At 56.1% G+C, this 23,931-nt stretch overlaps 1 protein-coding gene across 7 annotated transcripts in view; it reads left to right on the top strand.

Annotated features, from left to right (window-relative positions):
- ADAMTS13 (ADAM metallopeptidase with thrombospondin type 1 motif 13) overlaps positions 1-23,509 on the top strand; it is a 41,479-nt gene extending 17,970 nt beyond the window's left edge. For 6 of the 7 annotated variants that reach the window (XM_054658475.2, XM_063787459.1, XM_063787460.1 and 3 more), the window contains exons 12-29: positions 586-712; positions 1,505-1,653; positions 2,001-2,121; positions 3,230-3,310; positions 4,210-4,391; positions 6,408-6,543; positions 6,623-6,752; positions 7,385-7,570; positions 8,874-9,063; positions 9,710-9,830; positions 12,628-12,757; positions 13,812-13,994; positions 18,540-18,744; positions 19,410-19,728; positions 20,194-20,340; positions 20,668-20,844; positions 22,036-22,220; positions 23,097-23,509. In XM_054658475.2, the coding sequence (XP_054514450.1) occupies positions 586-712; positions 1,505-1,653; positions 2,001-2,121; positions 3,230-3,310; positions 4,210-4,391; positions 6,408-6,543; positions 6,623-6,752; positions 7,385-7,570; positions 8,874-9,063; positions 9,710-9,830; positions 12,628-12,757; positions 13,812-13,994; positions 18,540-18,744; positions 19,410-19,728; positions 20,194-20,340; positions 20,668-20,844; positions 22,036-22,220; positions 23,097-23,303 (2,976 nt within the window). In that variant the 3' untranslated portion in view covers positions 23,304-23,509. The remainder of the gene's footprint in view (positions 1-585; positions 713-1,504; positions 1,654-2,000; positions 2,122-3,229; positions 3,311-4,209; positions 4,392-6,407; positions 6,544-6,622; positions 6,753-7,384; positions 7,571-8,873; positions 9,064-9,709; positions 9,831-12,627; positions 12,758-13,811; positions 13,995-18,539; positions 18,745-19,409; positions 19,729-20,193; positions 20,341-20,667; positions 20,845-22,035; positions 22,221-23,096) is intronic. The other variant, XM_063787458.1, reaches the window with a different exon arrangement.
- The last annotated feature ends 422 nt before the right edge of the window (positions 23,510-23,931 follow it).

The raw sequence follows: 23,931 nt of genomic DNA, 5'->3' as shown, positions 1-23,931 counted from the left end.
GTGGTGAGACCCTCCCTTTCCTCCTTCTCCAAATGGACCACCAAGACCTCCCCAGACCGCGAGGGGAGGGTCTTTGGCTGGAGCACAGGGTGGTGGGATTTCGTGGAGGCAGTGTGGTCAGTGTGGCTGTCCAGGGAGTCAACTCCGGTTATCTTCTGTCAGCCCATAAAAGTCCAAGACGCCTGCCTGAGTGCAGAGGCTTCGGTGGTGAGGTCTTTGCTCCATGCTTTGGTTACCTGCCTCTAGGTGCACTACCTAAAGAATACACATCCCCGTCCCTGTTTTATTGAGTTCAGGCCTTGGAAGCAGAGGCTCTGAGCGTAATGCTCTTTCCTGGCTTTCTTCTTCGTTGCTGCCCTGTGTTCTTTACGGATTCCCCGGGGTTTTCCCATCAATAGAGAGAGGCAGGCACTTTTGTCACCCCAGTTTACAGAGCAGGGAACCGAGGCACGGCCTGGAGCTGAGGCCACACCCACATCTTGATCCCGTACTGTAGGGTGCCATGCAGTCTCCCAGTGACAACACCCGCCCCCCGCCCCACCGCCATCCCCCTCCTCTGCCTGTCCTCTGCCTCCTCCTGGCCAGGCCTGCGAGAAGACCCAGCTGGAGTTCATGTCGGAACAGTGTGCCAGGACCGACGGCCAGCCGCTGCGCTCCTCCCCTGGCGGTGCCTCCTTCTACCACTGGGGTGCTGCTGTACCACACAGCCAAGGTGGGGCCTGCGGAGTGTGGGGTTGGGGGAGGAGCCAGCCCTGGAGACCCTCGGACAGGGCAGAGTCATAGGGGGGTTGGCCTACTATCCCTCCAGCACTGGGAAAAGTGGTTCAGGCTCTGGCATCCCACACACCATGGATGACATAGTGGCCAGGCCTCGCTGGTAGATCAGGCACTGACATCCCATCTCTGAGTCTCAATTTCCCATCTGTGAAATGGAGATAATAGCAGTAGGTCCCTCCCTGGGCGCTACAAGGATTCAGGGAGCTAATCGGAAAATGCCAAGTGTGTTCCTTGGTTCATGATACTTTTTTTTTGAGACAGAGTCTTGCTCTGTCGCCCAGGCTGGAGTGCAGTGGCGTAATCTCAGCTCACTGTAACCTCCGCCTCTGGGATTCAAGGGATTCTTGCCCCTCAGCCTCTCGAGTAGCTGGGACTACAGGCTTGCACCACCATGCCGGCTAATTTTTTTGTATTTTTAGTAGAGATGGGGTTTCGCCATGTTGGCTAGGCTGGTTTCGAACTCCTGACGTCAGGTGATCCGCCTGCCTCGGCTTCCCAAAGTTCTGGGATTACAGGCATGAACCATTGCACCCAGCCTTGGTTCCTAATTCAATACCATTAATTATTAGATTAGATTAGGATCGTGATTAGGATTATTGCCTTAGGAGGTGGGATGTGGGGAAGATAGAAACCCTTGCCCCAGATGCAAAGGATGAAGCTGGGTGGGGGCTGGGGGGCTTGCCCCTCCTGCTCGGTTCAGGACCCCCTTTTTTACTCTGCCCTCCAGGGGATGCTCTGTGCAGACACATGTGCCGGGCCATTGGCGAGAGCTTCATCATGAAGCGTGGAGACAGCTTCCTCGATGGGACCCGGTGTATGCCAAGTGGCCCCCGGGAGGACGGGACCCTGAGCCTGTGTGTGTCGGGCAGCTGCAGGGTAGGCGTGTGTGGACATTGGCAATGGCCCTGGGGCCTACCTGTCCTATCGGAAGGCTCCTGGGGGCAGGTTGGTGGGTGCTGGCCCTGATGGAGCTGCAGTGCCGTCTGCAGGGGAGTGGTGCTGGGGAAAAGGATCTGGACTTGGAGTCAGCCTGGGTTAAGGGCTGCAGTGTGACCTTGGGCAAGTCACTGAGCCCTCTAAGTTTGCTTCCTGTGTAGATGGTGGGTGCTACAGAAGTGTTGCTGGTTTTGTGGATCCCAGAATCTCAGAGCTGGCAGGGCTGCAGAGTCATTGAGGCCAGCACCCTCCAGTGACACTGGCCCTCTGTCCTTCCCTTTGCATAGACATTTGGCTGTGACGGCAGGATGGACTCCCAGCAGGTATGGGACAGGTGCCAGGTGTGTGGTGGGGACAACAGCACGTGCAGCCCACGGAAGGGCTCTTTCACAGCTGGCAGAGCGAGAGGTAGGCGGCCTCCCTCGGGGCAGAGGCTGGGCTTCCCCCAGCCTCCAAGATGGCCACAGCCCAGAGCGTTGGTGCAGGGCCTGCTCAGATCACAGGGCCTGCTCAGATCACAGGGCCTGCTCAGATCACAGGGCCTGCTCAGATCACGGGGCCTGCTCAGATCACGGGGCCTGCTCAGATCACAGGGCCTGCTCAGATCACGGGGCCTGCTCACTCACTCAGCCCTGGACGCCTCCTGTGGTGTCAGCGTCTCCCTCTTCCACTTCGCCACCCTCCTGTGGCAGGCTCAGGTTTTGGCCTTGATGCTGCTGGGACTGTGGTGCCTCAGTAATGGTCACTCACTGTAGCCGTGCTGCAAAAAAAACACAGACATTGGCCGGGCGCGGTGCTCAACGCCTGTACTCCCGGCACTTTGGGAGGCTGAGGCGGGTGGATCACCTGTAGTCGGGAGATCACCTACAGCCTGGCCAGTATGGTGAAACCCCATCTCTACTAAAAATACAAAAATTAGCTGGGCATGATGGTGGGCGCCTGTAGTCCTAGCTACTCAGGAGGCTGAGGCAGGAGAATTGCTTGAACCCAGGAGGCAGAGGTTGCAGTGAGCCGAGATCCCTCTGCACTCCAGCCCGGGCAACAGAGTGAGACACTGTCTAAAAAAAAAAAAAAAAAAAAAAAGGACGTTGTGCATTCTGTGGCAGCTACCCTCTTCTCTCCTGCTCAAGAAATCCCACTGAGAGGGACACAAGTGAATGAGAGGGATGGTAGTTACATTTGGAAAATCTTTGACTTTGGTGTATATATGAGGTCAAAAATCATTTGCAAATGCCAGTGCTTCTATGGAGAGCAGGGACTTGAGCCCTGCCTCCCTCTGGCTTGCCCCACTGTGCTGGAGAACCTTGGTCCCGGTCCCTTCTCCCAGCCAGGGCAGAGCCTTGGCAGGTGGTCCTCCAGCCTGCTTTTAATTGCCCCCATGACAGGGGACTCACTGCTGCTGGAGCCAGCCCCATGGCATTGTTCAATTTTTCCCGACCAGCTAAGATCAGCTCCCGTTGTCTGTGGTGTGGTGGCTGTGAGGTCCACGCATCTCTCCTTCTTTTCTTCTTTCTAGAATATGTCACATTTCTGACAGTTACCCCCAACCTGACCAGTGTCTACATTGCCAACCACAGGCCTCTCTTCACACACTTGGGTGAGTTGACTGGAGGACTCCCACCCAGTTAGCTAGACTGCAAAGGTGCAGAGCACTGTTGCCAAGATGCCCTCACTTCTGACATCACCCGCAAGTTCAGGGGGTTCCCCAAACCACCCTCAGGCTTGATAGTTGACTAGGAAGACTCCCAGAGCTCACTGAGAGCTGTGGCACATGGCTGCGGCTCCTTCCAGAAGAACACAGGTTAGAATTGTCCAAGGGAAGAGATGTAGGCAGAGTCTGGGAGGGTCCAACCAGGAGGCCTGATGTCTCAGGGATGTGACACCCTTCTAGCATTGGAGCGTGGCCATACGCATGGAGTATTGCCCACACAGAAAGCCCACTGAGTGGGAGTTGAGAGTTTTTCCTGGGGTTTGAGTGCAAAGACATGATTGACTAATTGGCCAGGTGGATACTCTCAGTCTCTTGGTGACCCAAAGCCCTTATCCTAAATCACATAGTTGGTCTTTCTGGTACAGCCAGCCCCTGCCCTAAAGGAGGACACTTCTGCCTGGTGTGACCCGTGTTTCCTCTTGGAAGCCAACAGCAAAAGCCGGACTTCTCTTTGGGCAAGGCCCGCTTCTTTGCTATTGAGGGCCACAGTGGGTCTTTCTGGAGTGTGCCTGCACCTAACCTTTGAAGCCTTGGTTGCCGGCACTTGCCATGGGGTCCCTGAGCCCTGAGCCTGTTGAGTTCTGTGCTTGAGTGCACTTGGTCATAGCCCTCACCAGGTTGTGGAAAGAGGCCCAGAGCCTCCGCTGTGGGGAAGCCTCTGGCTCAGATGCCTGTGGCTCCTTAGAGGAGGGCTGGGGACCTCGGGAAGGAGAGTCACGGACATGTGCCTGTGAGGAGGATGGGTGCTCAGCTCCACACGGCTAACAGGGCTGGTTCCCCGACAGCGGTGAGGATCGGAGGGCGCTATGTCGTGGCTGGGAAGATGAGCATCTCCCCTAACACCACCTACCCCTCCCTCCTGGAGGATGGTCGTGTCGAGTATAGAGTGGCCCTCACCGAGGACCGGCTGCCCCACCTGGAGGAGATCCGCATCTGGGGACCCCTGCAGGAAGATGCTGACATCCAGGTCAGCAGGAGAGCCTGGGGGAGGCCAGTGGGGGCTTCTTCTTGGGGGCTATGGCTGCTTGCTCGTTTGTCCATCCATCCATTCCCTGATTCGTTCATTTATTCATTCAGCGGTCACTTACAGGGGACCCACTATGTGTTGGGCCCTGTGCTCGGCAAAATATAGCTAGCTCCTCCAGGGGCTTAGGGTCCCACAAATATCCAAATGTGCCTGTGCCCAGAGCCCGTGGGAGAAGGCCCTGCAGTTCTGGGATCAGGTAAGGTTGGAGGGCCCCCTGCAGGGGTCCAGGGCTCCCTGGGAAAGAGTGATGGAGCTGAGGTGTCAGATGAGCAGATGTTGCTGGGCCAAGCAGGGAAGGAAGCGTATGGCTGAGGGAACAGTGTCAGTGTGGGAGGGATGAAGGAAGGTCCTACTGTGTGGGTTTGTGGGGAGATGAAGGCATGGATGCAGGTGCAGTGGCATCTGGGGAGTAGGCCTTGGTGCTGAGGAAGCTGAGAACAGATGCTGGCTCTCACTGCTTCTTTGGTGCAGTGTGTGTGGGAACCGGAAGGCCTTGTTCAGGCGTGTCCTCAGTGACGTGTGCTCGCCCATGTATGTCCCCATTGGTGCTTCGCTGAGGAAGGCACGTGGAGGGTGGAGAGACATAAGCGCAGGCTGAAACAGACCTGAGAACCTTGGGAGAGGGGCCCAGTCTCAGCGGCTGGAGCAGCGTCCTCTGCCCCTACAGCAGCCAGAGACAGCAGGGCCTCCCACAGATCAGGCCAGGCCAGGCCAAAGCAAGCCCCTGTGAGCGGCTTATCCCTTCTCTTCCCGATATGGCTCCCTTCCTCCCCTCCCCTTGCCTGAGACATTGTCTCCAGATGCTGGCTGCCGAGTGGCTCTCCCATCATCCTCTGCAGTGTGTAAAAAAGCAGATTCCCGGGTCCTCTGCGTATTCCCTGAATCAGGACTTCCCTGTGTTGGGCCTGAGAAACCGCACCGTAACCAACACAGGCTTGCGGCACTGGCCAGATGTGGGCATCGAGGGGGCAGGTGCGGAATGTCACCTCGCCCTGGGCTCTGGCCTCCAGGCTGGCCTTTTTCTTGGGCTGGTCTTGGGCACAGGACCCAGTTACCCTCCTGAAGAGCCTTAGGCCCAGGAACCTGCTGAAGTTCTTCCTAGTGCTCTCCGGGCCAGTCCCAAGCCAGTAGCCGGCCACAGGTCCCCAGGGATCCAGTTTCTTCCTGCCAACCCTACCACAGGTCCCCAGGGATCCAGTTTCTTCCTGCCGACCCTACGGGCCTCAGCTCTGGCTCCAGAAGCACTTTCTGTGCTGGCCCTGCCCTAGCCCTTCTTGGGCTCCTTAGCCCAGCCTAAGGTGGGCCTGCCTCCTCCACTGCACTTTATCCTCTACCCAGCCAGCTTAGGGAACCTTCTCTGTGCTGCCCAAATACCCTATCCCGTAACCCACCAATGACTTGGTAATTACCTCTCCCAGCCCTCTATCCCAACCCACTGAGAGCTCCTTGCAGCTCAGCCAGTGTCCTGTGCACTGTGCTATCCCCAGAGCCTGGTACAGGTCAGTGTTGGTGATTGCTTGCCGTTATTTTTGTCTTTGTTGTTTTTTGAGAGAGGGTCTCACTGTTGCCCAGGCTGGAGTGCAGTGGCACTATCACAGCTCACTGCAACCTCGACCTCCTGGGCTCAAGTGATCCTCCCACCTCAGCCTCCCAAGTAGCTGGGACTACAGGCATGTGCCACCATGCCCAGCTAATTTTTTAACTTTTTTATAGAGATGGAGTCTCGCTATGTTGCCCAGGCTGCTCTGAAACTCCTGGGCTCAAGTGATCTGCCTGCCTCAGGCTCCCAAAGTTTTGGGTTTACAGGCATGAGCTACCGTGCCTGGCCAGTGATTGCTTGCTGAACGAAAGATTATAGGGATGCAAGAAGAAGTTGGAAGGCTTCCCAGGGGAGGTGGCCATGACAGTGACCCTCAGGGAACCCACTGGACAAGGCCTGAAGCTCTTTGTCTGCAGGTTTACAGGCGGTATGGCGAGGAGTATGGCAACCTCACCCGCCCAGACATCACCTTCACCTACTTCCAGCCTAAGCCACGGCAGGCCTGGGTGTGGGCCGCTGTGCGTGGGCCCTGCTCGGTGAGCTGTGGGGCAGGTGAGACCTGGGGAAGGCTCATCCACAGCACGGCTTGCCCCTGCAGGGAGGCGGCCTAGCCCTCCCTCTTCCCTCCCAGGGCTGCGCTGGGTAAACTACAGCTGCCTGGACCAGGCCAGGAAGGAGTTGGTGGAGACTGTCCAGTGCCAAGGGAGCCAGCAGCCACCAGCGTGGCCAGAGGCCTGCGTGCTCGAACCCTGCCCTCCCTAGTGAGTGTGGTGCTGTCTGCGCAGCTCCAAGGGGGAGAGAGGGTTCCGCTGGGGCTGCTGGGCTCTGTCCCTGGCCTATGGGGCCCATGTGGCAGGGCCGGGCTGAGCTGCTCCTGTGCAGGCTCTCATTACCCCTGCCCACAGCCCTGCAAGGGGGGCTCTGTGAGTGCCCCCATTCTGCAGGTGAGGACACTGAGGCTTGGGGCAGACATGGTGACAATGTCAGCCCAGTGGGACCCACACCTGCTGCCACCTTGTCTGGGCCACCGAGGCCTCTCTTGAGCTCAGGTACTCATGGTGAGATGGAGGTGATTGCCTACCTGGAGGGTTGTAGGGAGACTTGCGGAGCTCCTGGTGCAAAGTCCTTGGCTGTCACCACACCTGACGGGGCACACTGTTAGGGACAAGGCCATTCCTGCTGGGTGCAGGACAGGGCAGCTGCTCACCAGCCTGTGATTCGGGTGTCCTCAGGCTCAGCCGTCTGGCAGCCTGGGAACACCTGGAGAGGCTAGGCTGGCCGTAGTGCCCATTGCTTGTCCCAGACCGGGGGAGTACGTCAGCACCTGCCACCCCATCACCCCAGGCCAGCCTGGGACCTGGCCAGGGTCCCGACGCTCTGTCTCCTTCCTCAGCTGGGCGGTGGGAGACTTCGGCCCATGCAGCGCCTCCTGTGGGGGCGGCCTGCGGGAGCGGCCAGTGCACTGCGTGGAGGCCCAGGGCAGCCTCCTGAAGACATTGCCCCCAGCCCGGTGCAGAGCAGGGGCCCAGCAGCCAGCTGTGGCGCTAGAAACCTGCAACCCCCAGCCCTGCCCTGCCAGGTGAGCCCAGGGCTAGGTGGGGCTGGGAGAGGGCCTTCCTGGCAGAGCTCGTCCCTGCGCTGAGCCCCCATCCTTCTGAGAATCCCCTCCTCCTGAGGCCTCCGGCGGGGCCTCACCATCCGGGGTGATGGGCAGTGTCACCTGGCGGTTGTAAGTGCTGCTGTCAGAGTTCCTTACTACCCAGGAGAGCCTGGGCCCATTGTTTCCCTCTCTGAGCTTCCGAGCCCCTGCTCTGAAATGGGGATGCCGACCTGCCTGGGGAGGGGGCGCTTCGAGGATGAGGTCAAACTGAACGGAGTGGGAGATGTCACTTTCTCATCACCACCATCTCCCCCATGCCCACGTGGCTGCATCTCATCCCCTCAGTGTCCAAGTTGACAGTGGCTTATCATCCTGCCCTGCCACTAACGAGCTGAGTGACAGGGCAAGTCCCCTCCTCTGTGGGCTTCAGTTTTGCGACCTGTCCGGTGGGAGGGGATTGGTCTGGATTATTGGTGGCCCACTCATAGCTCTGGACTCCTTTCCCTGCCTCGTCATCCGTGGCAGACAAAACAGTCACCACTCTTCCCCGCTGAGGCCAAATAGAGCCTCAGAATCCTTCTCACACAGCTCTCCAGGCAGCCACTCTAGCGCAGGGCTGACTCACAGCTGAAACCCATTGGCCACCCTTGAACCTGGTGATCCAATTCCATGTGGCACCTGTTTCTCTGCACCTGCTATGGTGCATGGAGTCAGTGATTACCTGGCTGGAGGTTGGCCTCTGCCTCTGGAGAGTAGGAGGGATGGGTTCTCTTTTTTTTTTTTTAATTAAAAGACAGAGTCTTGTTCTCTCACCCAGGCTGGTATGCAGTGGCATGATCTTGGCTCACTGCAACCTCCTGCCTCAGCAAGTGTGCGCCACCAAGCCCAACTAATTTTTGTATTTTTTGTAGAAACAGGGTTTTGCCATGTTGCCCAGGCTGGTCTCCAACTCCCGGGCTCAGGCAGTCTGCTCACCTCAGCCTCCTAAAGTGCTGAGCTACCGTGCCTGGCCAGGGATAGGTTCTGTCTCTGCACCCTGGGTGCAGGTGGGGTGCCTGACTGTTGAGCAGCGAGTGCTTGTTGAATGGGAACCTGCTGGCTGATGAATGGGGAACCCAGTGCTTCAGGGAGAGACCCTGAGCTTCACTTCTCTGTGGGGCTCCTCTTTGGGCTCCTGGATGTTGGGGAGCAGGTCCCCTTCCTCCCTGCCCCTAGCAGCTGGGCTATACCTTCCCCTGGGTGGCAGAGGCAGGGCCTGATAACTGTCTCATGCCATCCTCAGGTGGGAGGTGTCAGAGCCCAGCTCATGCACATCAGCTGGTGGAGCAGGCCTGGCCTTGGAGAACGAGACCTGTGTGCCAGGGGCAGATGGCTTGGAGGCTCCAGTGACTGAGGGGCCTGGCTCCGTAGATGAGAAGCTGCTTGCCCCTGAGCCCTGTGTCGGGATGTCATGCCCTCCAGGCTGGGGCCATGTGAGTGCCCTGGGCATGAGGGTGGCTGGGGCTGTTGAGTCCTTTACCTGGCTGGGAGAACGAGGAGCACCCATTGCCACCGTCCTCCAGGCCAGAGCAAGAACACCATCCTTCTGTGGGAATGCTGTCTGAGGGCCACCCCTGCTCAGAAAAGAAGCTTAGAAAGAGGGCTCAGAGCCCCTGGGGAGGCTCCCATTCCTCTTGCAAGCCGGGCTGAGGGAAGCATCTGAGGAGAGTGTAATGCAGCTGCTGTGCAGAGAAATGCTGCCAGCCTCCCGCCTGGCGTCCAGGGGCTGGAGGCTGACTGGCCTTGCTCTCTGGCCTGGGTGCTGGCAACCCTTGCCCCTCATGGCTGGGGGGATTGCAGGGCCAGGCATGCTCCCATGTCCCACTCTTGGTCCCCAGCTCTCGGCCAGGCCCACAGTGAGCACTCATGCTGCTGAGGAGTCTGCAAAGGTGGGGTGTGCAGCAAGGACACCCGCTGCGAGACCGGGGAGCCAATCTCGCCAAGGGAGGAGGGGAGGGAGCCCCTGGTGCACATACGCCACTTCCTGGTCTCTCTGCTGCTGCCTGAGAAGATCGAGACGGGGGTCGCTGGGTGCTCAGAGGAGGCCCAGACCCACCAGCTTGTTGCTATTCCCCACAGCTGGATGCCACCTCTGCAGGGGAGAAGGCTCCCTCCCCATGGGGCAGCATCAGGATGGGGGCTCAAGCCGCACACATGTGGACCCCTGCGGCGGGGTCGTGCTCCGTCTCCTGCGGGCGAGGTGAGGGCCCCCGGGATGCTCCTGGGGACCAGCACTCATGGTAACTCTCCTGTCCACTTGCATCTTGCCTCCTTCTAAAAAGCATTTGAGGTGGATTGCAGAAAATCCATACTATATGGGAACACGTGGTAATACACAAGGAGACTAAGCATAGTAGCTGACAGCCACTTCAAATGTGGGTGTTGATTGGCTGAAAGGTAGGAAAAGACAATAACGCCCGGCAGCGTGGCACGAGAGCCATTCCTGATGGTCCTAGCAGAGCGGCCGGGGGGTCCCCAATTGATGACCCGAGCAGAGAAACCTTAGCTTTAAGATACACAGCGTTCTTCTATTTTCCCAATCTTGTTTTATTGCAGTATAACACAGATATTATAAAATTTACCATCCTAACTGTTTCTCCCTGTGCAGGTCAGTGGCATAAAAGCACAGTCACATTGTTGTGCGGCCATCACCACCAACCTCTCCAGAACTTTTCCAGTTTCGCAAACTGGAGCTCTGTCCCTGTGAAACACGAACTCCCATTTCCCCCTCCGCAGCCCCTGGCAACCTCCATTCTCCTTTCTGTCTCCAGATTCCACAATTCTAGGGACCTTGTAGAAGTGGAATCATATAGCATTTGCCTTTTTGTGACTAGTTTTCACTCAGCATGATGTCCTCACAGTTCATCCATGTTGTAGCATGTGTGAGTGTTTCCTTCTTAAGGCTGAAAAAGATTCCATTGTGAGTGTATCCTTTACATGTTTATCCATTTATTCATCAGTGGAGACTTGGCTTCCTTCCACACTTTGGCTATTGTGAATAATGCTTCTGTGAACATGGGTGTGCAAATATCTGTTTGAATTCCTGCTTTCAGTTCTTTTGGGTGTATATCTAGAAGTGTGGTAGCTGGGTCAGATGAGAATTCTATGTTTAATTTTTGTGGAACTGCTGGACTGTTTTCCCCAGTGGCTGCACCATTTTACATTTCCACTAATGGTGCATAAGAGTTCCAATGTCCTCCCATCCTTGCCAACACTTTTTATTTCTGTGGGTTTTTTTTGTTTTTGTTTTTGTTTTTGTTTTTGAGACAGAGTCTCATTCTGTTGCCGAGGCTGGAGTGCAGTGGCATGATCTCGGCTCATTGTAACCTTCGCCTCCGGGGCTCAAGTGATTCTCGTGCTTCAGCCTCCCGAGTAGCTAGGACTACAGGTGTCTGCCACCATGCCTGGCTAATTTTTTGTTTAGTAGAGATGGGGTTTCACCATGTTGGCCAGGCTGGTCCCAAACTCTTGACCTCAGGTGATCTGCCTGCCTTGGCCTCCCAACGTGCTGGGATTACAGGCGTGAGCCCCCACACCTGGCCTATTTCTGTGTTTTTTTATAATGGCCATCCTAATGGGCTTGAGAAGATACACCGTATTCTTAAACGAAAACCCTGACCACTTGCTCAGTAAAATGTCAGCCTGTTTAAAACCGAGACCAAAAAGAGATTTCTTTTCTCTCTTTTCTTTTCTCTTCTTTTCTTTTTTGAGACAAAAAAGAAAACCTCTGTCACCAGGTTGGAGTGTAGTGGCACAATCTTAGCTCACTATAACCTCCACCACCTGGGCTGAAGCCATCCTCCCACCTCAGCCTCCTGAATAGCTACTATACCCTGCTAATTTTTGTAGTTTTGGCAGAGATGGGATCTCCCTATGTTGCCCAGCCTGATCTCCTGAGCTCAAGCGATCCTTCTGCCTCGGCCTCTCAAAGTGCTGGGATTATAGGCGTGAGCCACTGTGCCCAACCAAGAGATTTTTTTTCTTTTTCTTTTTTTTCTTTTTTTTGAGACTAAGAGTTTTCCTCTGTCGCCCAGGCTGAAGTGCAGTGGTGTGATCTTGGCTCACTGCAACCTCCGCCTCCCATGTTCAAACGATTCTCATGCCTCAGCCTCCTGAGCAACTGGGACTCCAGCTATGTGCCACCACACCTGGCTAATTTTTTGTATTTTATTTTATTAGAGAGGGGGTTTCGCCATGATGGCCACGCTGGTCTCAAACTCCTGACCTCAGGTGATCCACCCGCCTTGGCCTCCCAAAGTGCTGGGATTACAGGCATGAGCCACTGAGCCTATTTCTTTTGAGGATATTCCTAAAAGAGAGACTTGAGAAAACTGGCCCTAATAACATCTTTATGATAGACACAATCAGAGATTTTCATATTGTGATTTTTTTTTCTTTTTTTTTTTTGAGATGGAGTCTCGCTCTGTCACCCAGGCTGGAGTCCAGTGGCGCAATCTTGGCTCACTGCAACCTCTGCCTCCTGGGTTCAAGTGATTCTCCGCCTCAGCCTCCTGAGTAGCTGAGATTACAGGTGCGCACCACCACGCTCAGCTAATTTTTGTATTTTTAGTAGAGACGGGGTTTCACCATGTTGGTCAGGCTCGTCTCGAACTCCTGACCTCGTGATCCGCCGCCCAAAGTGCTGTGATTACAGGCGTGAGCCACTGCGCCTGGCCCATATTGCAATTCTTATAATGCCTCTCGGTCAACAATAACAGCTACCATTTGTCAAGTATCTACTGTGTGCCAGGCACTTGTTATCTTCCCTTTTAAAAATCTTTATAAATGACTCTGCAAGGTAGATGCCATTATCTTTTTTTCTAAATCTAAGATTCAGAGGGTTAAGTCAGTTGTCTGAGGTCACACGGCTGGTAAGTGGCAGAGCCGGGACTGAAACCCATGTGGGCCTCATGTGCTAGAGGTGTCCAGTGAGCCCGGGCTGCAGTCCTTGCTGAGCCTGCCCCTTGGGGCTCTGGGTCTCTGCTTTGTCCACGCAGGTCTGATGGAGCTGCGTTTCCTGTGCATGGACTCTGCCCTCAGGGTGCCTGTCCAGGAAGAGCTGTGTGGCCTGGCAAGCAAGCCTGGGAGCCGGCGGGAGGTCTGCCAGGCTGTCCCGTGCCCTGCTCGGTGAGTGAGGGGAGCAAGACTGTGTGCTGGCCTTCTCCCTGTAAGTGGGAGACCCGAGCCTTGGCTCCATGCCCGGTGACCTGCGGAGGGGGGCAGGTGCTGCTGGCTGTGCACTGTGTGAGGCTGGACCATGGCCGCCCCATCCCCCTGCCTCACTCCAAGTGCAGGCCAGAGCCCCGGCCCAGCCCCTTTGAGGACTGCAACCCAGAGCCCTGCCCTGCCAGGTGGGCCCCTTCCCAAGGAGACAGGGGGTGCTAGGTCTGCATCCTGGCTCTTCCCTCACCTCCAAGCCGGACCTTTTGACCTTCAGTGTCCTCACCAGTGGGAGCAGGTCATTTTGTGCCCCCAGAAGACTGGGGGAGTTTAATGAAAGGATTAGATGCACGTAAAGTACATGCTAAATGCAATGAGTGTAAAATGCATGCTCGATGCAACGCGTGTAAAGTACATTGCACAGGATCTGGGATGCTGTGGGCGCACATGGTTGCTGGTGCGTTTCTTCATCGCCTGCTCTCTATGGAGCACCTAGGCCCCGGGGCCGTCCTGGACCTAGGGGACACAGCAGAGAACAAGGCAGACAAATGTCCCTGACCTCCTGGAGCAAATGCAGGGGGAAAGGGGGACAGATAATAATAGGACAGGCGGGGAATGCAGTTTGATGGATGGTGTTCAGTGCGATGCAGCCAAACACAGCGGGAGGGGAGGAGGGGAGGGCTGGCGGGGTGGGCTCCAGGGCGGTGGTGCTGGGATCACTGTTCAAGACAGACATGCAGGGCCCTTGGGTGCCCGGACCCCTGCCCCCACTGTCTCTGGGATACGACACCTGTCGTTTGCCCTCACCTTTCCCTTCTGTAAAATGGGTTTCTCCAAATGTTCTGTCCACTCTGCCAAGCCTCTTGGTGAGGACACAAGGGGGCCTCCAGAAAGAGAACCTCTCCGGGCCCTTCCCAGCTTCCTGTCTCTTCCTAGTCTGGGGAAATGAAGGGGAGACCTGGCTCCCCTGGGTTCCCAGGCCCTGGGGCTGTTTGGGGTCCCTGACTCCAGTTTGCTCCAGGTGGCGGTACAAGCTGGCGGCCTGCAGCGTGAGCTGTGGGGGAGGGGTCGTGCGGAGGATCCTGTATTGTGCCCGGGCCCATGGGGAGGATGATGGTGAGGAGATCCTGTTGGACACCCAGTGCCAGGGGCTGCCTCGCCCGGAAGCCCAGGAGGCCTGCAGCCTGGAGCCCTGCCCTCCTAGGTGAGCCTGCAGCCTGGGGCCCTGCCCTCCTAGGTGAGCCTGCAGCCTGCGGCCCTGCCCTCCTAGGTGAGCCTGCAGCCTGGGGCCCTGCCCTCCTAGGTGAGCCTGCAGCCTGGGGCCCTGCCCTCCTAGGTGAGTCAGCCGGTGATGGGAGGGGCAGCTCCTGGTGTGTGCAGATGCCAGGCCAGGCGCTGTGGTGTGTGCCTGGAATCGCAGCTACTTGGAAAGCTGAATCAGGAGAACCACTTGAGTCCAGGAGTGCAAGTCCAACCTGGGCAACACAGTGAGACCTCATCTCTAAAAAAAAAACAAGACGGGGCCAGGTGTGCTGGCTCACGCCTGTAATCCCAGCGCTATGGAAGGCTGAAGCGGGTGGATCACCTGAGGTCAGGAGCTTGAGACCAGCCTGGCCAACATGGTGAAACCCCATCTTTACTAAAAATACAAAAATTAGGCTGGGCGCGGTGGCTCACTCCTGTAATCCCAGCACTTTGGGAGGCTGAGGCGGGCAGATCACCTGAGGTTGGGAGTTCGAGACCAGCCTGTCCAACATACAGAAACCCCGTCTCTACTAAAAATACAAAATTAGCCGGGTGTGGTGGTACATGCCTGTAATCCCAATTACTTGGGAGGCTGAGGCAGAATCGCTTGAACCCGGGAGGCCAAGGTTGTGGTGAGCCAAGATCACGCCACTGGACTCCAGCCTGGCTAACAGCAGCAAAACTCCATCTCAAAAAAAAAAAAAAAAAAAAAAAAAAACCCACAAAAATTAGCTTGGCATGGTGGTGTGCACCTGTCATCCCAGCTACTTCAGAGGCGGAGGCAGGAGAATCGCTTGAACCCGGGAGGCGGAGGTTGCAGTGAGCCGAGATGGCACCGCTGCACTCCAGCCTGGGCTACAGAGCGAGACTCCGTCTCAAAAACAAAACAACAAAACAAAACAAGATGGGGTGGGGGGCTCAGTGGCCCAAGAGCCAGTCTGTAAGGAATAGGGCTACCTGGCAGGCTGTGCTAGTTGTGGGAGGTGAAGTTTAAGCACCGTGCAGGCAGGGTGCAGTGTGGGGAGGCCTGGGGGACAGACGAGGCAGCATTTGAGCAGAACCTAAAGCTGTGAGCACCAGCATTCTGATGTGGAAGACGGGAGGGATGGAGGTCTCCACAGGGACACACACAGCCACATTAGGACACGGGACGGAATCATGTTCAAGTCCGTGGGGTCCGGAGCCCAGTGGTAAAGGGCGAACATTTGCCTACCTCATTTACAATTCTTTAATGGTTTCTTTTTGTAGGTTTGCATTTTTAGTAAAGAAATACTTTTCTATATCATACAGAAACGTCCAGAAAAGAATGTAACAGACATGTATGTTCCAGCACTCCAGTTTAATAGATAGCATCCTACTGCCATGTTTCCTTCCTGTCCACTTACTTTTATTTATTTAATTTATTTATTTTGAGACGGAGTCTCGCTTTGTTGCCCAGGCAGTGATGCAATCTTGGCTCACTGCAACCTCCGCCTCCCAGGTTCAAGCCATTCTCCTGTTTCAGCCTCCCAAGTAGCTGGGAATACAGGCACCCACCACCACACCCAGCTAACTTTTGTATTTTTAGTAGAGACAGGGTTTCACCATATTGGTCAGGCCGATCTTGAACTCCTGACCTCAGGAGATCTGCCTACCTCAGCATTCCAAAGTGCCGGGATTACAGATGTGAGCCATCACACCCGGCCAGTCTCCTTAGTTTTAAATAAATCCAGTTACAGATAAGATTTCACTTAAATTTAGGCTGGTCATGGCTCACGCCTGTAATCTCAGCACTTTAGGAGGCTGAGATGGGTCGATCATTTGAGCCTAAGAGTTTGAGACCAGCCTGGGCAACATGCCAAAACCTCGTCTCTACTATAAATACAAAAATTAGCTGGGCATGGTGGTGCATGCCAGTATTCCCAGCTACTCGGGAGGCTGAGGCAGGAGAATCACCTGAGCCTTGGGAGGTCAAGGCTGCAGTGAGCAGAGATCACACCACCACTGCATGCCAGCCTGGGCAACAGCATGAGACCCTGTCTCAAAAAAAAAATAAAAAAAAAAAAAGATTTTACTTAAATTTAAACCCTGTACTAATCTGTGATTTATTTGGAGTATGTTGCAAAGTAGGGACCAAAGGATTTTTTTTTTTTTTTCTAAATTGTTAACCAGCATCTGTTGAACAAGCCCTGATGCCTCCAGGTGGCTCCTTGGTGGTATTGGTGTGTGTTAGAATCTATATCTGGGCTTTCTACTAGGTTTTTTTCTTCTCCTTTTTTTTTTTTTTGAGACAGTTTTTCTCTGTCACCCAGGGTGGAGTGCAGTGGCGCGATCTCAGCTCACTGCAACCTCCGCCTCCTGGGTTCAAGTGATTTTCATGCCTCAGCTTCCTGAGTAGCTGGGATTACAGGTGCTCGCCACCACCCCCAACTGATTTTGTGTTTTTAATAGAGACAGGGTTTCACTATGTTGGCCAGGCTGGTCTTGAACTCCTGACCTCAAGTGATCTGCCAGGTTCTGTTTTTTGGGTTTTTTTTTCTAGCTATTCTCTTGCCCATACAAAATTGTTTTAAATGTTGTAGCTTTATAACCATTTAACATCTGTGTCACTAGTGTGTCCTGATTTCTTTGCCTATGCTAAAGTCCCTTGGCTGTGTGTCCCATTTATTTTTCCACATCACATTTAGAGATGATCTGGGATTTTATGGGAATTGCAGGGTTTTTCACACTGCATGCTGCCTGCATGGTGCTTAAACTTCACCTCCCACACCTAGCACAGCCTGCCAGGTAGCCCTGTTCTCTACAGACAGCCTCTTGGGCCACTGAGCCTCCCCTCACTTTTTTTTAGAGATGGGGTCTCACTATGTTGCCCAGTCTGGACTTGAATTCCTGGGCTCAAGTGATCCTCCTGCTTCAGCCTCCCGAGTAGCTGGGATGCAGGCACACACCACATGAGCTCTGGCCATCCCTCTGACGTTGCTGTAGCCACGCTGGCCTCATTGTCCTGGAACATTCCTGGGATACTCCCCTGACTTAGGGCTTCTGTGCTAGCTCTCGCTGCCTGATGTCTTCTGTGGATATCCTCGAGGCCCTGGATATCCCTCCCCCAGGCTCGGCTCAGACACCACAACTCCAAAGTGGCCCAGAGCCCTCCCTGAGCATCGGTCCAGAACGGCACTCTTGTCCCTCCTGTGACGCTCTGCTTGGCACTTTGGGAGGCTGAGGCGGGAGGATTGCTTGAGCCCTGGAGTTCTAGACCAGCCTGGGCAACATAGTGAGACCCCGTCTCTACAAAAAATACAAAAATTGGCTGTGCGCGGTGGCTTATGCCTGTAATCCCAGCACTTTGGGAGGCGAAGGCGGGCAGATCACGAGGTCAGGAGATCGAGACCATCCTGGCTAACACGGTGAAACCCTGTCTCTACTAAAAATACAAAAAATTAGCTGGGTGTGGTGGTGGGTGCCTGTAGTCCCAGCTACTCGGGAGGCTGAGGCAGGAGAATGACGTGAACCCAGGAGGCGGAGCTTGCAGTGAGCTGAGATTGTGCCACTGCACTCCAGCCTGGGCAATAGAGTGAGACTCCATCTCAAAAACAAAAACAAACAAACAAAAATTACAAAAATTAGCCAGGCATGATGGCACACGCCTGTAGTCTCAGCTACTTGGGAGGCTGAGGTGAGAGGATGGCTTGAACCCTGGAGGTTGAGGCTGCAGTGAGCCGTGATCACACCACTGCCCTCCAGCCTGGGTGACAGGGCGAGACCGTGTCTCAAAGAAAACCATTAAAATAAAATAAAAAATAGAATTTCTGCGATGCACACGACAGCCTCCACAGCAAATCAGCATCCAGTTGCTCATGCCAGTGATGCCCAAATGGAGAACAATCCACGCTCTGAGAGGAGGTGGGGTCTGGTTTGGTTCACTGCCACCTCCCAGTGTCATGTAGAACAGTGCCAAGCCACGGAAGGCACGGGTCCAAGAGGCGGCGCTGCAGGGTCATGGGGGAGCACAGTATTGCGATGAAGATCCCAGCTCCCTTGCAGGCTGCCTGGGTTCGTGTCTGGGCTCTGAAGAATGCAGGCCATAATTAGTTATTGATTGATTACAGATCAACATGGGCAGCCTTCCCTTGCCCAAGGGAAGGGAACTCGGCCTTCCCTTGCAGAACGTGGGGTGTTGAGATCTGTCTCCTGTTACCCAGGGGCTCGCTTCCTGTTGCTGTTACTTGGGTCCATAGGCAGCCCCTGGGGTGCTGACAGGTGTTTTGTGATAAAGGCGACTAGAGGGGGATGTGCAATTAGGGAAACAGGGGCCTCTTCCCCCTAGGGCCTTTTGGTAGCTCTCCTGTGGCCGTGAGCCCTGGCCCCAGACAGGAGGGGCTCAGTGGCTGCACTTTCCATCTTGCCTGGCCACGGAAGCTGTCTAGGCAACTGTCCGAGTACACGTGGGTGGAGAGGGGCCTGCGTGGGGCAGTACCGTCTCTGGGGAGACCTAGCCTCTCTCTGGGGTCTTCTCTTCCTGCAGGTGGAAAGTCATGTCCCTTGGCCCATGTTCGGCCAGCTGTGGCCTTGGCACTGCTAGACGCTCGGTGGCCTGTGTGCAGCTCGACCAAGGCCAGGACGTGGAGGTGGATGAGGCGGCCTGTGTGGCGCTGGTGCGGCCCCAGGCCAGTGTCCCCTGTCTCATTGCTGACTGCACCTACCGCTGGCATGTTGGCACCTGGATGGAGGTGAGCACAGCGGGCGCTCGGAATCCCTATGGGGCTGGGGTGGGCATCAGCTGTGGCTCCTCATGTGCGAGGGAGTCTAGGAGGCATTGGCTCATTGTGTCCCCTGAAAGGAAGGAGAGAGCTGCGCCCGTTGGTGAGGGGGCACCTAGAGGCAGAGAGACAGAGGGCCTAGAGACCTGCGGGCAGCTAGGACTTAAGAGGCCCTTAGGTTTGGGGACGCTGGAAGATGAACGGCAGGCCACTCAGCTCTACACAGATGAGGGAATGCCAGCTGTGCCACGCATCTGGCAGGGCAGGACAGACAAGGGTAAATGGGGTTCAGGCTGCCCCCTGGAGGGGCTCACTCATGGTGTGGAGGGGGCATAGGGGTACAGCAGACAGAGATGAGCCGCAGCCCCGCAGACCTGCTTGCTCTAAGGCTTGGAGGGACAGAGAGGCCGTGAGGGTGACAGGGACCCAGACTTGAATTATGGCTCCTCCCACCTATATGACCCATGCAAGGTGCCCTCTCTGAGCCTCAGTTTTCTCATCTGTGGAATGGAGACACTTAACTGCCTCCCAGCTTGTACAAGGATTATATTGGATCACTCCTGGCCTGTGGTTACCACTGTCCTTGTCACCTTCTGGCAGGGTCAGCTGTGACTCCTCCTCCCCTCTCTTGGCAGTGCTCTGTTTCCTGTGGGGATGGCATCCAGCGCCGGCGTGACACCTGCCTCGGACCCCAGGTCCAGGCGCCTGTGCCGGCTGATTTCTGCCAGCACTTGCCCAAGCCGGTGACTGTGCGTGGCTGCTGGGCTGGGCCCTGTGTGGGACAGGGTACGCCCAGCCTGGTGCCCCACGAAGAAGCCGCTGCTCCAGGACGGACCACAGCCACCCCTGCTGGTGCCTCCCTGGAGTGGTCCCAGGCCCGGGCCCTGCTCTTCTCCCCGGCTCCCCAGCCTCGGCGGCTCCTGCCCGGGCCCCAGGAAAACTCAGTGCAGTCCAGTTATGTCCTGTCCTCCTTCCTCTCAGGCAGCTGCTGCAGGAGGGGTGGGCAAAGGCATCTTCCTCTGGGAAGGACTGGCACAAGCACTTGGTCCCTGGGTTGTGTGCCTGGGAGGCCGGGATCAGGGCTGGCCCTCTTCCTCCCTGGCAAAGCAAAACCTCCCTTTTACTACTGTCAAGGGGAAGTAACTTGAAGGTAGGAACCCAGCTTGCGAGCCCCCTAGCCTCTGGGCTGCTCTGCATGTGCCCCCTCTTGCTGGATCATCTGGAAGCAGCCCTGTGCCCTGAGGGTGATGCTCTGACCTATGCAGCCCCCCTCCCTGTCCTGAGAAGGCTTCCAGCTGGGCCTTGGAGGACAGGGTCCACCCCTACCTCCTGGTCTCCTTCCTCAGCTTGGAAGCCCCGGAGCCTGCCCTGCTGGGAATCCGGGAAGCACTGCTTACCTGTCTCCTGCTCCCTTTTCAGGTGCCTGTGGCAGGCAGCACCTTGAGCCAACAGGAACCATTGACATGCGAGGCCCAGGGCAGGCAGACTGTGCAGTGGCCATTGGGCGGCCCCTCGGGGAGGTGGTGACCCTCCGCGTCCTTGAGAGTTCTCTCAACTGCAGTGCGGGTATGTCTAGGGCCATGCAAGCGATGCTGCCAGTTACGGGCCCTGCCAGGAGCCAGCACGACGCTGCATGCCCCATTCCTGGCAGGAGCCCATGTGCATTCCCACCTGTAGTTTGCATCCCATCTCATGACTGGGGAGTGATGATCTGCATTTTACAGATGAGGAAACTGAGGTTAGGAGAGATTAAGTGATGTGCCCAGTTACTTAGAGTCACATAGCCAGCAGTGGGAGAGGTGGGACTTGAACTCGGCTCAGTCTACCCTGGAGCCACTCCTCTGCTGACCAGGCGTGGGAGTGCTGGACCCTCACTGCCCTGCCGCTTCCTAGGGGACATGTTGCTGCTCTGGGGCCGGCTCACCTGGAGGAAGATGTGCAGGAAGCTGTTGGACATGACTTTCAGCTCCAAGACCAACACGCTGGTGGTGAGGCAGCGCTGCGGGCGGCCAGGAGGCGGGGTGCTGCTGCGGTATGGGAGCCAGCTTGCTCCTGAAACCTTCTACAGAGGTATGGCCAGGCCTTCTCCACCTCCCTTGGGTGCTCCAGTCCTGGCAGGGAGGCTGGGTGGGTGCTGCTGGGGATGGGGCCAGTCCCAGTGGGGCAGTGGGAAGATACGGAGGGAACTGACTGAGATGGAAGGAACTGGGGTTGGCCAGTGTCAGTCTGCACATGCCAGGGAGGGGTCACAGGATGAATGCTACATCCCTCCTCTTTGGGACCGTGCAGCAAGATGGACGGATGTGGGACATGGTCCACATCCTCAGTCAGTCCCTCAGGCCTCTGCCCCACACCCACCTGCCCCGCCCCCACCCCTCCAGCCTTTCAAGGCCTTTTAGGGTTTTTGTGGAAGCCACTGTCCCTCAGCCCTGTTTCAGTGCACTGGTGTAAGCAGACATGCTTGTACATGCATGTGCACCCACAAGCACACCTCAGGCAGAGGATGCCACCTCAGGGACCCCAGCCTTGCCCGTGGCCCCCTAGATACCCTCTGATAGCCCTCTCGGTTGTCCTGGGGGGCTTGCCCTCTCCCAACAGCCCGAGCTGGCCGAAGTTGGCTTCCCTAGCCGGTTCCAGAGGTTCCTCGGCTCCCCCAGGTGTCTGGGGCTTAGTGGCAACAGGGGCTTAGCCTCTGCAGAGACCTAGTGCGCCGCCTCCTTGCCCCAGACCTGCCTGGGCAGAGAGCCGTGTATGTGTCTCAGTGCACAGGCGCTGCTGGGCCCTGCCAAAAGGCCACGAGCCCACTGTCACCGTTCACATTGCTTCTCGCTTCCCGGCCCAGCCCCGCCCACACAGGCATCTGCCTTGAAAGAGGTGCAGGAGGTACAGGCAGGTGGGGGCTCCAGTGAGCTCTGAGGAACAACAGTGGCCGCCATGGGTGGAGCCTATCCTTGGTACCAGTTTCAGTGTTAAACACTCTTGCACGTGTGACATCATTGAGTCCTAAAGACCACTCTGCTCAGTGCATGCCATTGTTTCCTTCAGTTACAGAGGAGGGAACCAGAGCCCAGAACATTTAGCCTTTGCCTAAAGTCACTGGGCCAGGAAGTGGTAGAGGTGGGGTTCAGCAGGATTTGCCTGGGAACCCCAATATTGACCACAGTGCCATGCTGCCCTGCACGGCTCCCTGGCTGTGAGTTGTCCTGGCCTCTGGCACCACCGGTCTGTCTGGGTTCCTATGTCCCTATGTCCCACCTGCAGAATGTGACATGCAGCTCTTTGGGCCCTGGGGTGAAATCGTGAGCCCCTCGCTGAGTCCAGCCACGAGTAATGCAGGGGGCTGCCGGCTCTTCATTAATGTGGCTCCGCACGCACGGATTGCCATCCATGCCCTGGCCACCAACATGGGCGCTGGGACCGAGGGAGCCAATGCCAGCTACATCTCGGTGAGGCCCAGCATGGGGACTTGTGCTGTGATTCTGGACAGCTTTCCCTAGGGCGTGCAGGGCTAGGGGACCCCCTTCAGTTTATTTCAGACTAAAACCCTCAAAATCATTAGTGAAAGAATGGGAGAAGAGAGCTTCCTCCACATATTCACCAAGAAATGTTTTTTGAGCTACCTACAAGAGTGAAATAGTGGCTCACAACTGTAATCCCAGCACTTTGGGAGCACGAGGAGGGCAGATCACTCGAGGTCAGGAGTTCGAGACCAGCCTGGCCAACATGATGAAACCTTGTCTCTACTAAAAATAGAAAAAGTAGCCAGGCATGGTGGCGTGTGCCTGTAATCCCAGCTACTTGGGAGGCTGAGGCACAAGAATCACTTGAACCCGGGAAGTGGAGGTTGCACTAAGCCCAGATCGCACCACTGCACTCCGGCCTGGGCAACAGAGTGAGACTCTGTCTCAAAAAAAAAAAAAAAAAAGCGAAATGGTAAAGAATGGTAAAGACCTTTCTGATGTAGACTGACAGCTAACCCAGGACTGAAGCATAATTTTATAGTCTGATATAACTTGGGCAGAAGAGCACCCTGCACCCTCCCCGAGGTTTCATGTGTCCTGGGAGAACTGTGTTCTGCAGGGTATCAGCTTCCCCAGAGGAGGCAGCCTGGCCCCGCTCTGGCACCCTGACTGTGTGTCCTTGGGGAAGTGATGTAACGTCCCTGGACCTCGGTTTTCTGGGTAGAGTAATGGCGTATTCCTAGTAGGGCTTTGTAAGCATTAAATGTGATCCGGAATCTGTGAGCCCTTGCACATGAAGGCTTCCGTGAGTGCTAATTATTACTTGTGGCCGGTCCTTCTGGGCTGCCCCTTTTCTCTCAGATCCGGGACACCCACAGCTTGAGGACCACAGCGTTCCATGGGCAGCAGGTGCTCTACTGGGAGTCAGAGAGCAGCCAGGCTGAGATGGAGTTCAGCGAGGGCTTCCTGAAGGCTCAGGCCAGCCTGCGGGGCCAGTACTGGACCCTCCAATCATGGGTACCGGAGGTGCAGGACCCTCAGTCCTGGAAGGGAAAGGAAGGAACCTGAGGGTCATTGAACATTTGTTCCGTGTCTGGCCAGCCCTGGAGGGTTGACCTCTGGTCTCAGTGCTTTCCAATTCGAACTTTTTCCAATCTTAGGTATCTACTTTAGAGTCTTCTCCAATGTCCAAAAGGCTAGGGGGTTGGAGGTGGGGACTCTGGAAAAGCAGCCCCCATTTCCTCGGGTACCAATAAATAAAACATGCAGGCTGACCGGCGTTTTTTTCTTATAAGCTGTCCAGACCTGGCTTGAAAACCCATCCCATGGCAAGGCAGGGATTCGCTGGCCGCGGTTGGCTCTATCTTGATCTGAGCAAGCCGCTGGACATGCCTAGTTATCTTCTTCCTATCCAGGAAGAAAATCCAATCAGGATTCCACTCCGAGGATGGCGCATTAGCCAGCTCCCTGCGAAGCCCCACCCGTGTGTCCTGGTGTGAGGCTCTGACCGCTAAGGTGTCTGCCCGCCTCCAGACCCCGCCCCCTATACTAATAAGCGCCCGCCTCCTTTGGGAGCAAGTCGCCGCAAACTGCGAGCCCCCGCCCCCTACGCTAATGACGCCCGCCCCCCTCGGGCACACCTCTCCGATGCCTGCGAGCCCCGCCCCGTATGCTAACGAGCTCCCCACCCCCAGCT

The sequence above is a fragment of the Pan troglodytes genome, chromosome 11, assembly GCF_028858775.2.
Source record: "Pan troglodytes isolate AG18354 chromosome 11, NHGRI_mPanTro3-v2.0_pri, whole genome shotgun sequence".
Classification (NCBI taxonomy): Eukaryota; Metazoa; Chordata; class Mammalia; order Primates; family Hominidae; genus Pan; species Pan troglodytes.
This window is presented reverse-complemented; position numbering and strand designations above follow the sequence as displayed.